The following is a 14,062-nucleotide window of genomic DNA, read 5'->3' on the forward strand; positions in this document are numbered from 1 at the left end:
GTGGTAGTTTGCAGTCAGCCGGAGCTGTAGAAGCTCCGACGTTCTTCTCTGTTCTTTCCTGTTGGTTCCCGATGAGCGCAGGCCTTTTAGGCCGTTTCCCATAACCCTCGGGCCTTAGGCCTGTTAGGAAGGTGGAGCGATACTATCGCGATATTATGGATACTATCGCGATATTATCGATAATATCACGATATTTTGATGATAATTAAGTGGATAAGTGTGAAAATATCGCCTTCTCACAAAAACGATATTATCGGTAAAATATCACCGATAATATCGATATTTTAGACCTTGCTTAGGAGATTTTGAAGTTGCACAGAGTGAAAGAAAAAAAAAATGTAGTTGGACCCGTGGATCCATCCCAAACCAACCCGTTTCAAACATGTCGGATTAGGTCCGGTTTCAAAACTCAGAAATCCTATACCCGCCCTACCCCGTTGCATTTCAAAAAGGGCCAGGTTCGGTCCTTCCAAATTTGGGCACGGTTGGGCCGTAACCCCTAGGGATGAGTGACCTTGCATGAGCTTATAAGATAGTTAGGCTACTCCTTTTACTTGCTTATTTGTTAATGTACTTAACCGATATCAAGGTTTACCAAGAGTTTGCCGATATTGCCAATTGTTTTGATGATAAAACCTCAATTTTCTTTATGATATCATAGCAGGTTGGCATGTGTGTGAAGGCCAATGGCTACATGTTGTCCACACCCTCCAATTCATGTTGTCCACTTGTTTGGACTGAAAATTCGTCACACATAAGAGGCGTGTGAGGATGTGAAGGTAAAAGAGTCTCATATCGATGAAAAGAGAAATCTTACGAAGACTTATAAGAGGTTGAGCTACTTTTTATATTGCCAATTGGTTTTATGGTGTAACTCCAATTATCATAAAAAAGAAAGATGCTTCTTTTAAAAAAGAAGCACAAACTAAAGAGAATAGAGATAACCTTCGTTCTCCTATTTGTTGTGTTACAAGCCATGTTGATGCTGGTAAAACTCAGTTGTTGGATTGTATCTGAGGCACAAATGTTCACCATTGTTGGGATGATACAATTTCCTCCTTAACTAATATGACATCATTTTATCATACAATAATGATAATCAGAATTGTTCATTATCTTTATGATCGTTTAAAGGTTATCTATAAAAAAAAAAATTAATTAATTTGAAAATTATTTAATCATCTATACTACTTGTCTGGCACCTAACCTCTCTCCAAAAGCTCTATCTCTCTCAACAAAACCTAGTCGGCTGCCTTCATCGTCGCCGGCCTTTGGCTATGGCTGGGGTCGGTGGCAGTTTCTCTTTTTCTCCTTCTTGAACGCATCCCTTCCTCTTTCCCATTCTTCCTCATCCCAGCCTTTTTCCTTTTTGCCATCCACGACCTTCTCTCCCCTCCCGACCTCACACCGACCACTCATTCTTGGCCTTTACTTACCTCATCTCCCCTCATGTGCTTCTTTCCCACCATTTTGTGAGCAACTTTCCATGGATTTAAGTCTTATACCCAAATTCGGGTCATGCTCTTTCAAGATTTCTTCTTTGATTTGGCATTCGATTTCTTGGTGTGGGGTTGGATTCGTGGCAGCAGATAGGTTGGATTCATCGTCGTCAACTTGTTTCCATAGTGATGTCACATCTTCGCCTGGTTCTTATGGCTGCACTGACATGTGCACTAAGATCTGGCGGCTCGGCTTGTGCATCTCAGACCTGGCAGATCCGCTGCCTGTTACATCTAGCTTTTATGGTGTTTGATGTGTGGATGTTGGAATCTCACTAGTTCGGTGAATTTGTAAGTGGCCTTGGCATGAATGCCTTCTCCCCCACTGTGTTGAGTTGACCAACGGATCCCTTCTCGAAGTAGTGTAGTTGTGTTTCAGGTCACCTTGCGAGCACCGTGGTGGCGCTTTTGTATTGGCTAGGTTGGTCTTCGCCTTTGTGCTATGAGTTATGTAGTCTCGTCTGCCAACGATGACTTATTGTCGTTTCGCTCTATCGCGATGACTTTTTATGGCCTCACTATTCAGCGATGACCAATGTGGATGCCTATATTTCTCGATTGCGTCCATTGTTTATTGTGACAGATTTGTACTGGTGGCAGTTGTGAAATCCCGTTCGTGGATTTCACTGTTATAATCAACGTATTTGTATTATTGAGATTTTGTATTATTTTTCGAGAAATTATATTAATTTATTTGGATTTAGATTTTAATTAAATTAGTTACAAAGTTTGAAGTTTGGAAAGTATTTATCTAAAATTCGTTGACCTTTCGAGGTCACAAGTAACGTATTCAAATAGATCTTGAAACTACGAGTGCATATGCGAAATCTGTTTGCAAGTCCGAATTATAACGGTATAGTTACAGACGTTTGAAGTTGTGATACTATAATTTGTAGGAAGTATTTAACTTCCCCTTGTGAGTAAAAGGCCCAAAAAAAAAAAACATATATTTGGGTTAAGGGACCGACTAAGGAAGGGTGGAAAAAAAGGGATTAGACAGTAGCCAATGAAAAAAAAGGGGAAAAGGGGAGGGGTCTGATTTTTTTACCCGTTTTTGGGGAGATTTCAACCCCGTTAATTCGCCAACTTGACCCGCTCATATCTCTTTCATATAATCTCTGTTTTGGGTGATCTTGGTGTCCATGGAAATCTCTTGACGAGCCCTACAACTCTGTAATGTTAGATTTTCTATTTTCTTATCCATTTTTCCAGTTCGAGGCAGCAAAGTCCCGTGGGTTTTTCGACGGTTTTGTCATTTTTTCGGCGATTCCGGCAACCATTTCCCTCAAGTGAGGTATGAAACTTCGTCTACTCTTCATAATCTTCAAGTTGGTATGCTTGGTTCGTGCTTTCGTATTCGTTTTAGAGTTGGGTGTTTAGAACCCTAGAAACCCGGTTTCCCCGAAGAATTTGGATGATTCCGGTTAGAATTTGTCGTTGGTCTAGTTGTGAATAATGTCTCCCTTATTGAGCTCTAGTTACCACATGAATTTGAGTCTCTAGGGTTAAGGTTGAAAATTTGGGTTTTCAAACCCTTCACCATGGCTACCATTGCGTGAGACCGTCCACGAGTGTTGTCTAAGTACCAAATACCTTCTAGTGACCCTGTGAACCTATGTCTAGCTTGGTTTCCCGAAATTCAATTGTTGGTGTGATGTGGAGAAATGTGAATGACTAATATGTGATATTGGTGATTATCTTATTTATATAACTATTATCCTGTATGGATATGAGATGGTTTTATAATTATGTTTCCTATAAAATTGTTAATTTTTATATTTAGCCATTGATGTAGTTTTATGGTGTGATTTGACGTGCATATTGGAAATATGGTTTGTATTGTATGATTGGATTGATGTGATGAAATGCGAGGGCTAGTAGTGGACCATTGACCCATTGTTATGGGGTTTGTTAATTTGAAACATGTTTCAACCCTCGTGTCATTATTTCATTCTCGTTTCGTTGAATCTTTGTACCTTGAAGAACTTGATCCATGTCTTGTTTCATTGATTGGTGTTACACATTCTACTCTGCGATTTCGTTGAGTGATGGTCCAGAATCATATCCTGGACTGGATTCCATTGAGTGATGGTTCGGAATCCCTTATACTCCGCGATTCCGTTGAGTGATGGTCTGGAATCGATCTACTCGGATTCCGTTGAAAGATGGTTCGGAATCCTTTTTACTCCGCGATTTCGTTGAGTGATGTTCCGGAATCATATCTAACTTGGGTTTCATTTGGTGGTGATTATGCATTATACTCCGTGATTCTGTTGAGTGATGGTCCGGAATTGTACCCACTTGGATCCCGTTAAGAGGGTCCAGAATCCCTCATACTTCGTGATTCCGTTGAGAGATGGTCCGAGATTGTGTTCACCTTGGGGTTTATTGAATTTGGATTGAGATAGCTTCAGAGATGTAGACTTCGGCCGAATTGTGTCGCTCTAACCCTAATTTTCATTGTGTTGTATGAAATTATGATTGTGAGTTGTTGTGATTTGTTTCAGATGAACCGTTGTATGTCTGGGTGACTCATTCGGAGTTACAAAGGTTTGGTATTGATTCCTTATGAAGGATTTATATTCAAGAGATGTAAATTGTGATTAATGGTTGGCTTTATCATTATTATCACATCCTTGTATTATTGTCACTCACCCGAACTTTGCAGCTTATCTGAATTATTGATGCCGATGCACCATTCCCATGGTGTAGGCACTGATTGTACAGATGTTAGGTCTGAAGAGATTACAAGAGGTCACTTGGTATTTTGGTTGGATTATGTTAAGTGGTCTGGAATCCCTACGCTTGCTCATTTCCATAAAGGTAGTCCGACCTTAGAGTCGAGTGAATATGAATTGTTCACAATAGACATTGTGTATAAATTAGACTTATCATGTTAATACTTGGAATCCAGGTGGGGAATTATGTAAGGATCCTTTATTAAAATTTGTGAATTGATATGGGACTTTATTAATGAATTACATAGTAATTGTAGATATCATGCATCTTTGATTTTTAGGATTGATTAAGTAGAATGATTGCGGAATGATGTGGGATATGATTTTTATTATTATGATTAGTCTTGTTGCTCAAAGTGGCTTGAGAATAATGTTTGTACCATACTTAGGGTCTCCGTATTTAGACCTCGTATAAATACTCAAGGGACTCAAATGTAATTATGTAATGAATGAATGGGCAAATATGTAATAAGTGATGAGCTCTTATTCTATAAAATGACTCATCACTCTTCTCATTAAGGAGGTCAAGTTTTAAGCCATGGGAATAGAGCACACAAAAATTGGCTAGAGAGCACACTGCTTCTAGCCTTTTTTTATATTCACCATTCAGAGTGAAACAATATCAATATCAGTGTAGACGTAGCCCAAACATTGGGATGAACCACGATACATCTTGTGTTCTTTACTTTCTTGCAGATTCACGGTCGGATTTACGTTGTTCCAAGACCCATTCGGTTTTATGCATCAACATTTGACGTCATCTGTGGGAATCGACATGAACTCTCTCAATTTTTCACCTCCGCCATGGATCTGCAAAACCCAAGAGACAACCAAAACTCTTTCTGCCTTTCTCTTGCTTCTGATCTCTTTCACCTGTTCAAACAAAACACCACAAACTTTCTCTCTCTCTACCATTATTTGTCAGTTACAATCACACCCATTCAATTAGCAGATAAGAAGAGAGAGAATAAGATTTTCCGAGAAACGCACAGAGAAACTGCAAGAAAAGAAATTTCCCAAAAACTGAAGGCGGACTCTGCGTCCTTTGCAATCAAGAGAAAGATGAAGAATTGCAAGCTCTGTCGGACCAGGCGATTTTGTGATAGGACTGCGACACCAAGGTTCACGGCGCCAATTTCCTGGTGTCTCGCCACTCCCGGAGCCTCCTCTGCCACGGCTGCCAGTCTCCCACGTCGTGGAAAACCTCCGGCGAAAAGCTCGGCCACACTTTTTCGGTGTGCGAAAGTTGTGTTTTCCCAAACAGAGGCAGAGACGACGACGTGAGCCAGGGCAGCAGTGATGGGTCAGAAGATCAGCAAACACAATCGACGAATGACAAGTTACTGAGTGAGTGGACTCAGTTAGTGGAACGATTCCTTATACACCCAGCCGAGTTGAAGCCGATCTCTGAACTACGGCCTGAGAACTAGAGAAACGCCACCACCTCTTATTTAGCCTCCGTCATCCCTCTCGCCTGCCATCGCCCACATCTTTGCCGCAAAAAAAAATCCCAGTGTCCTCTCAAGTTCTCAGCCTTCCCCCTCTTTCGTTTAATTTTCTCTCGTTTTCTCTCACTTTCTCGCCAGCCAAACAGACACTACAAAACCAAATTCGAGTTCAACTCACAAAATAGATGAAACCCATTTCGTAACGCGCCTCGAAGAACAAAACCCACTTCTGTTTTTCGCCATTGGAGTTGAATAAATGAAGCCCCTGAAGCTGATTTCGTTACTGGTATGTTGGCTTGGTGATTTCCTGACTGCGAATTCTGATCTGGCGTCCCTCAGAGAGGCCTTGCTGGTGCTCAGGACCGCTGTGAGAGGCCGTACAATGGGGTGGAACGTGACGGAGACCAACACTTGTTCATGGCTCAGCGTCAAACGTGAGTTGGAACGGGTCATCAAGTTGAGGCATTCGGGTCAGGCACTCGTCGGGAAGCTCCATCTGGGCCTCGGGAACTTGACACAGCTCTTGAGCCTTTCTCTGCGCGTAAATACGCTCTCCGGTCCACTCCCTATCAACCTTGTCAACCTAGTCAACCTTCAGAGTCTCTACTTGCAAAGACTCAGAGCGGATGGAAAGGATTTGCAGTTGCTCATAATCTTGTGGATTGAGATGCATTGTTTTTTCAAATGATACGACCAACAACATTCAAGGTGATTGTCAAAAGCTGCACAAAAACCTTTAGGGCCTGTCAAGCACCACCCCACGCGGTGCCAGAGCAAGCAGTGAATATACTCATCACCACTGATACGAAGGTCCTCACGGTCGGGGCAGTCGCCGACCCATATCCCATCTCCTGCTAATACCATGGGAAAAGCAAAAGCGGAGATAAGATTCTTTTCTTATTATTAATTCTATTATCATTTATTGTCTACCATTTGCCAAAAGGGAAATGAAAGCAAAAGCAAAGCAGAAAAACCGAGAAAAAACAGAAAGCAAAAGCAAGGAATAAAGGGAGGAAAATAATGAAAAAGGAAAAGATGTTTGGAGATGGAGAAAATAGGAGAAAGTGGAAAACATGGCACACCCATACCCACTGTCATTGATGAATATTTTATTAAGTTATCTTCTGCAAACTAGAGCAATTATTGTATAGTTATACTGATGTGTAAAAAATGCAGCATGCCAAAAAAAAAAAAAAAAACCGTAAGCCCAATATAATAGGCTGGAATGTTATGCGGAGGGCGAATGCATATATGCCCAAAAAAGCCAGGCCCTATGGCTTCAAACTCCAACCTCCATCCCTCCACTTAAAGTTCACCCTCTATTATCACCAACCAGGTGATCAAAAGTACGTCCAGTACTCCAAAATTATTCGGCAGCCTGCCGCTATTATCACCAACCAGGTGATCAAAAATACGTCCAGTACTCCAAAATTATTCGACAGCCTGCCGCTATTATCACCAACTAGGTGATTAAAAGTACATCCAGTACTCCAAAATTATTCGACAACTTGCTGCTATTATCACCAACCAGGTGATCAAAAGTACGTCCAGTACTCCAAAATTATTCGGCAGCCTGCCGCTATTATCACCAACTAGGTGATCAAAAGTACGTCCAGTACTCCAAAAAATCATACATGAGCATCACTCATGTCAATCATACATAAACATTCATGAGCATCCCTCTTCACAACATTCATGAGTATCACTCATGTCAACATTCATGAGCATCACTCATGTCAATCAGCTTCGAAAGCTTCATTTACAGAGCTCTAGCTTCGAAAGCTTCATTTATAGAGCTCCAGCTTCGAAAGCTTCATTTACAGAGCTCTAGCTTTAAAAGCTTCATTTACAAAAGTTCCAGCTTCGAAAGCTTCATTTACAAAGCTTCACCTACAAAGCTTCAGTGCATGGTATACAAAGACCGCCTCCGAACAACCGCCACTTCGGCCCATACATGGATTGAATTTGAAGTCTCCAGCCAACATACCCTATTGACTAAAGACTTGGGGGACTACACTATGTACCATATATTGGGCTTCCGCAACTGGGCCTTATGAAAAATACTTGGGGGATTTAGCCCATTATTTATATACTGAGGAGCAAACTCTTATTCTATAAAAGGGACTCCCACTTTCATTAGAGAGCACCCATTATTTATGTATTGAGGAGTGAGCCCTTATTCTATAAAAAGGACTCCCTCACCATCATTAGAGAGCATCGCCGCCTGCTGAGCAACTGCCTCGCCTCGAGCATCAACTCTAGCCCATCATTTATGTATTGAGGAGCGAGCCTTTATTCTATAAAAAGGACTCCCTCACCTTCATTAGAGAGAGACTCTTAGCCCATCACTTATGTATTGAGGAGCGAGCCCTTATTCTATAAAATGGACTTCCTCACCATCATTAAAGAGCATCGCCGCCTGCTGAGCAACTGCCTCGCCGCGAGCATCAACTCTAACCCATCATTTATGTATTGAGGAGCGAGCCCTTATTCTATAAAAGGGACTCCCTCACCTTCAACGCCACAAGCTGAGCCAACCAAGGCAACATAAGCCACAAGCCGAGCAGCCTCGCAACATATGCTACTTCTAGTTGAGCATCATTTTACATTGAACACTGCCTCATATCGAGTATTCAGTTCTAGAGGACATCTAGTTACTTCGGCCCACACATGAACTGAATTTCAAGTCTCCAGTCAAAAGACTCTCTTGACTGAAGACTTGGGGGACTACTGTTTGTACCATACTTAGGGCCTCCGTATTTAGATGTCGTATAAATACTCGGGGGACTCAAATGTAATTATGTAATGAATGAAGAGGCAAATATGTAATAAGTGAGGAGATCTTATTCTATAAAAAGACCCATCACTCTCCTCATTAAGGAGGTCAAGTTTTAGGCCATAGGAAGAGAGCGCACATAAAATAGGCTAGAGAGCACACTGCCTCTAGCCTTCTTGTATATTCACCATTCAGAGTGAAACAATATCAACAACAGTGTGGACGTAGCATAAACATTGGGGTGAACCACGATACATCTTGTGTTCTTTACTTTCTTGCAGATTCACGGTCGGATTTACATTGTTCGAAAGACCCCTCCGATTTTGTGCATCAACAAATAATATTGTGCTTTGTTGGTTCTTGGATATGTTACATGTGGTGGATTAAGGTTTCCTGTTGAAATCATAGTGATTTATATGATGGAGGAAGTGGAAATGTTGTTTGTCATATTGGATTGTTATGTAGCCCTGAATCTAGTACTTCCATACTTGTTAAGTTCTAATGATTGATTGAAGAATGTTATATCTTTCGACTTGAACGTACTATGGTAAATGTAGATGGGTAGTGAATGATGAATTACGAATGACTTGATCCTTGTTTAGGGTACGTAGGTAGTCTAACGAGGAGGTTAGATGCAGCCATAAAGCTTACGAAAAATTATTATGCAATTGAATCTTGAGTTATGCCTTGTACATATCTCGGATGCGGGATCTATTAGATATACGGATGCTGGGTGACGTCACGCGTCGATCCTGGATGTATGTTGAGTTCGAGGCGTGACAGCAGTGGTGCGCTTGGTGATTATGTGTTTGTGCTTATGGTAGCCTACTAGGGGTTTACTCTTATTTCTCTATTTGTGCAAATTCACTCCAGATCAATTTATTGGTCATTGGATCTATGTACCCAATGGCACCCTTGTATTTGTTTGTGATAATTAATGAAATATCATGCTATCGTTTCTTGTAAAAAAAAAAAAGGTTTGAAGTTCGATTCGCATAATATTCATTTATATTAAAAAAAAGGGTCAAGTTTAACTTTTTTTTTAACAAAAAATATTATCTACACTAAGGGGAGGGGATATGCTTAGCCTCACAATGAGCTAGCAATAATGTGATTTAAATTTGCTTTTGACAAGAATCGAACCTAAAATCTCTCACTTACAAGTGAAGAGGAATACAACTAAACCGTGGTTGTCAAATTTAACTTTTAAATATTAACTCTTAAGCATTACTTTTTAACTATATGAGTACCCAAATTCATATATGAACCTACTTAACCGGAACTGGATCCGCTCCGGACCTTAGTTTTTGGAGTGTAAGGATCAATCTATTTGGGCTGTTGATCGGTATGTAAAAGAAATCAAAGTTGTTGGTTTGTGTGTGGTGGGCCAGAAAAATGAGTTAACGAAGACTGTTGGATTCAATTTGTGCGGTCCAGATTAGTTGATCCTTAAGCTCTGGACATTAAGGTTTGGAGTGGATCCAATTCCTGCTTAATCAAGCACATACAACACCGTTCCATTCTCACGCTCGCACAGACGACGACACAATCTGAGACACTCTCTGTCTTCCATCCACAGCAGCTTCGTTAGCTTTGGAGAGAGATGGAGGAGGAGCGAGCGAGGAAGAAATTACTGATACTCTACGCCACCCAAACCGGAAACGCTTTAGATGTCGCCGAGCGACTGGCCGCCAAGCCGAGCGCAGAGGCTGCCCCGTCCACCTCTCTCCCTCGACCAATGCGACGCCATAAGCAGTCCTCCTTTGCATTCAATTTTGTTCTTCTTCTGGTTAAAACAATAATTGCATTACCTGAAGAATAATTTTCTAATTTTTCTGTTTTACTCAGAGATGCTTAGCTCAAGAGGGCACTGTAATTTTTGTTGTTTCAACCACTGGCCAGGGAGATACTCCTGATCCCATGAAGGTAAAAAGCTTTTGCTTTTTCTTAGCAATTCGGTTAACTTGTTTATTTACTGTAATTCTCCCCTGTGGGTAATTTGATAAAGGTTAAATATGTGAAAAAGATTGCATCTTTATGTTTATGCAGGGGTTTTGGAAAGATCTTCTGCAGAAAAATCTGAGTAGGCAATGGCTGGACGGACTCCGTTACTCTGTTTTCGGATTGGGTGATTCCGGTTACCAGAAATTCAATGTATATTGTTTTGTGCCATTTCTTTATCTTCTGCACGATTGTTTGTTGCAGCCTGTCGTATGATTGATGAGTATAACGTGTTGCTTTTTGACCTGTTAATTTATATGGAATTTATATGCTTGTGACGTTCGAGTTGTGGTTTGCATTTTGTGGCAAAGAAGCTTGATAGGAGACTTTTGGACCTTGGGGCAACCCCGATTGTCGAAAGAGGTTTGGGAGACGATCAGCACCCGTCAGGTTACGATTTTGATTCCTTTTTTTTTTTTTAATTTCAAAATTAGTTAATGAAATCTTGCCATATGTAGAAACTGGGACGATGTATTTTCTTTTACCGTTAACAGGTACGAGGCTGCTCTGGATCCGTGGATGGCATCATTGTGGAATATGTGGAATAAAATCGATCCCAACTACTTCCCCAATGGCCCAGACTTTTTTATTCCATATGAAAATTTTATGGCGAAACCAAAGATTCGGATTCTATATCACGACATTGACAAGGTGGATTCACAAGTTTCATCTAAATCAGGTAATTTGGCTGTTCATAGTTCCCCTCTTTCTTCTATAACCGTGTATTTGCAAATATCATTTTACGGACCAAGTTAGAAAGCATGTTTCCAAAAGCAGTAGGCATTTTACGACCGATAGGTTTTCAGATTCTATTAAATGGCATGTCACAATCCTTTTTATTTCCTTGCCTTTCCCCCTTTAAACCCAAATAAATTTTCTTTATGCACAAAACCGGAGGTCTTAGAACAACGTAAATCCGATCGTGAATCTGCAAGAAAGTAAAGAACACAAGATGTATCTTGGTTCATCCCAATGTTTGGGATACGTCCACACTGATGTTGAGTACTGGACGTACTTGTGATCACCTGGTTAGTGATAATAGCAGCAGGGTGCCGAATAAATTTGGAGTACTGGACGTACTTTTGATCACCTGGTTGGTGATAATAGCGGCAGGGTGCCGAATAAATTTGGAGTATTGGACATACTTTTGATCAATTGGTTGGTGATAATAGTTGCAGGGCACCGAATAATTTTGGAGTCATAGGGCTTGGCTCTTTTGAGCATATGGGCCTTGGCCCTTCACATAACATTCCAACCCATTATTTTGGGCTTGCCCTTTTTTTTTTTTTTTTTTTATTACCCTCTGATGGGGTTATACAAATGTCTCTGGAAGATAAGAAAAATAAATCACATCATTAAAAAATAAATCTGACCCTCTGCTCAATGGGTCACGCCCTTAATTCCCTTTTCTGGATGCCATCACCACTGCAATTTTGTCTGCTTATTTTTATCTTATTTTGCTTTCTGCTTTTACTTTCTGCTTTCGGCCTGGTTGTTGCTGGGACCTTGTAGTGGGATGGCATGTGCTCTTGCAGAGGGAAGCCTCCCTTTTCTTTTCCTTGCTTTTGCATGTGGATGGTCGACAAAAGCCATCCATGTGGGTGGTCGACTAAAGCCATCCAGACTCATCATTTCTGATGGCATCACCGACAGAAACGGTTCGAGGAGGTTGCGGGAATTGAATGAAACAAATAATATCCAAAATCTAATCACTCACCAGAATATCCAACCCACCGTAGTTTTCTTTCAACCAATCACAAAACTCAATGATGGACGTTGTGTCTAGCACATCGAGCTGATGGCAAAATATATTGAGACAACCTTCTTGGAAGACCTTAGCTGCTTCAAGCCCCACAATACGGTCTTTGGATGTGAGTATAACAGTAAATCCATGTGCCACAAGCTGCTTCGAAATCTCAAACCCAATCCCCATGTTACCCTCAGTCAACAGTCTCTGTTGACCACCACCGCTGGTGATTGGAGGGAGATTTTCTTGGCGTCTCTTTTCTCTTTTTTCTTTGGCTCCGGGTGCGTAGCTCCTTGGTCGTGCGGTTGGATCGAGGCTTCGATCACTTCCTTGATGAGAGCTCGACCGCCAAGATCCTGTGAACCTAGATGCTTGACCTGGTAATTGTGGAGGAGCTCGAGCTCGGCGAGCGCCTTCTCCATTTCGTGAACCGTGCTGGTGCAGTAGATTAGCTTGACGGGGTTTTGGGGTTTGGAATTGAATAAGAAGATGAGACGCAAAAAACCCAAGAATCAAGCTAATTCTGCTCTAGAGGATCAGGGACAGGTGTTCGCATCTCCCTGCGCCACGTATGTTGGAGTCTATGACGGCCATGGCGGTCCTGAAGCTTCCCGCTTTGGTTAAGGGGAAAACAGGAAAGGGAATACGTGGTTTTGGTTTTTGCTTATGCTTGTGCTTGTTTATAATATGGAGATGAGAAAAGATAGAGCATATGAGGTTTCATTTCTGCATTTCTGAGAGATGGGTTTTGCAGTGACCGTGCAGGTGTTTGGTTCTTAGGTTTCTGTAGATTCACGGTGGAGGTTGTGGTGAGGTTTCAAGGTGGTGAGATGAAAAAAATGAAAGAGAATCGACATAGCTTTTCGTGTCGATTCCCACAGACGACGCCAAATGTTGATGCACAAAACCGGAGGGGTCTTGGAACAACATCAATCCGACCGTGAATCTGCAAGAAAGTAAAGAACACAAGATGTATCATGGTTCACCCCAATGTTTGGGCTACGTCCACACTGATATTGTATTTCTCTTACGTCCACACTGATATTGTATTTCTCTGTTTGTGAGAGGATTTTGAGGGAGAGAGAGCTTTTGTAATGTGAGAGTGTAATGTGAGAGTGAGGCTTGAGGATTGTGAGGGTGAGGAGACCCTTTTATAGACTAAGGGCTCATTCATTTTTTACATATTTACCCCTTCATTTATTACATAATTACATTTGAGTTCCCCGAGTATTTATACGAGATCTAAATACGGATGCCCTAAGTATAATACAAACAATGTACATAACAAAAGGAAAAAAAGGGTCAGCGAAAATTATTTCCCTTTCCAGAATTGCCTAATTTGGTATTCCCACAACTTAATGCATGTGCATGGAAGCGGAAAAAGATTTGAAACAGAATCCCAGCTTTAAGAAAGGTAAGCCTGCAGCAAGAAAGGGATGGCCAAAATTATCAAATGGATAAGTCATCACCACCGGCCGGTGGGGTTTTATTTGGCACTGATTGAAAACCAAAATTTAACACGCACGAAGTAGGGTCGTGGCCTAATTGAAAACCAAAATTAATATTTTCCACTCAAAAAATAAAATTAAAAAAACATTCAGGCAAAGTCACAATGGGCCCAGTTTATCTCTCTCCTCCCCCTCGAAGATAGGTGTTGGATGCTACAATTCTCCCTTTGCTGAGTGTGGACTTTGTGTGTCAATTTAAAAATGTCCTTGGGGGCCTTGAGTAGGCCTTCGTGCTCTGTTAAATGACTAAATGAGTATGTTGTTTTTCAGGAGCACCACTGTTAATTTAGACCAACATATTGATTTGTATAATTTTATTGTTAGATAGTTAACTTGCACAATAAG

The 14,062-nt window shown here is 41.1% G+C and overlaps 1 protein-coding gene across 5 annotated transcripts in view; it reads left to right on the forward strand.

Moving 5' to 3' along the window:
* The window catches only part of LOC126582928 (NADPH-dependent diflavin oxidoreductase 1-like), an 85,639-nt gene that overhangs the window by 37,538 nt on the left and 34,039 nt on the right, over positions 1 to 14,062 (forward strand). Inside the window, exons 1-3 of one of the 5 annotated variants that reach the window (XM_050247163.1) lie at positions 10,581 to 10,615; positions 10,777 to 10,852; positions 10,957 to 11,141. In XM_050247163.1, the coding sequence (XP_050103120.1) occupies positions 10,982 to 11,141 (160 nt within the window). In that variant the 5' untranslated portion in view covers positions 10,581 to 10,615; positions 10,777 to 10,852; positions 10,957 to 10,981. Of the gene's footprint in view, positions 10,616 to 10,773; positions 10,853 to 10,956; positions 11,142 to 14,062 lie in introns of those variants that run through there. The other 4 variants (XM_050247162.1, XM_050247167.1, XM_050247166.1 and 1 more) reach the window with 4 other exon arrangements.

This window comes from Malus sylvestris, chromosome 9 (genome assembly GCF_916048215.2).
Source record: "Malus sylvestris chromosome 9, drMalSylv7.2, whole genome shotgun sequence".
Lineage (NCBI taxonomy): Eukaryota > Viridiplantae > Streptophyta > Magnoliopsida > Rosales > Rosaceae > Malus > Malus sylvestris.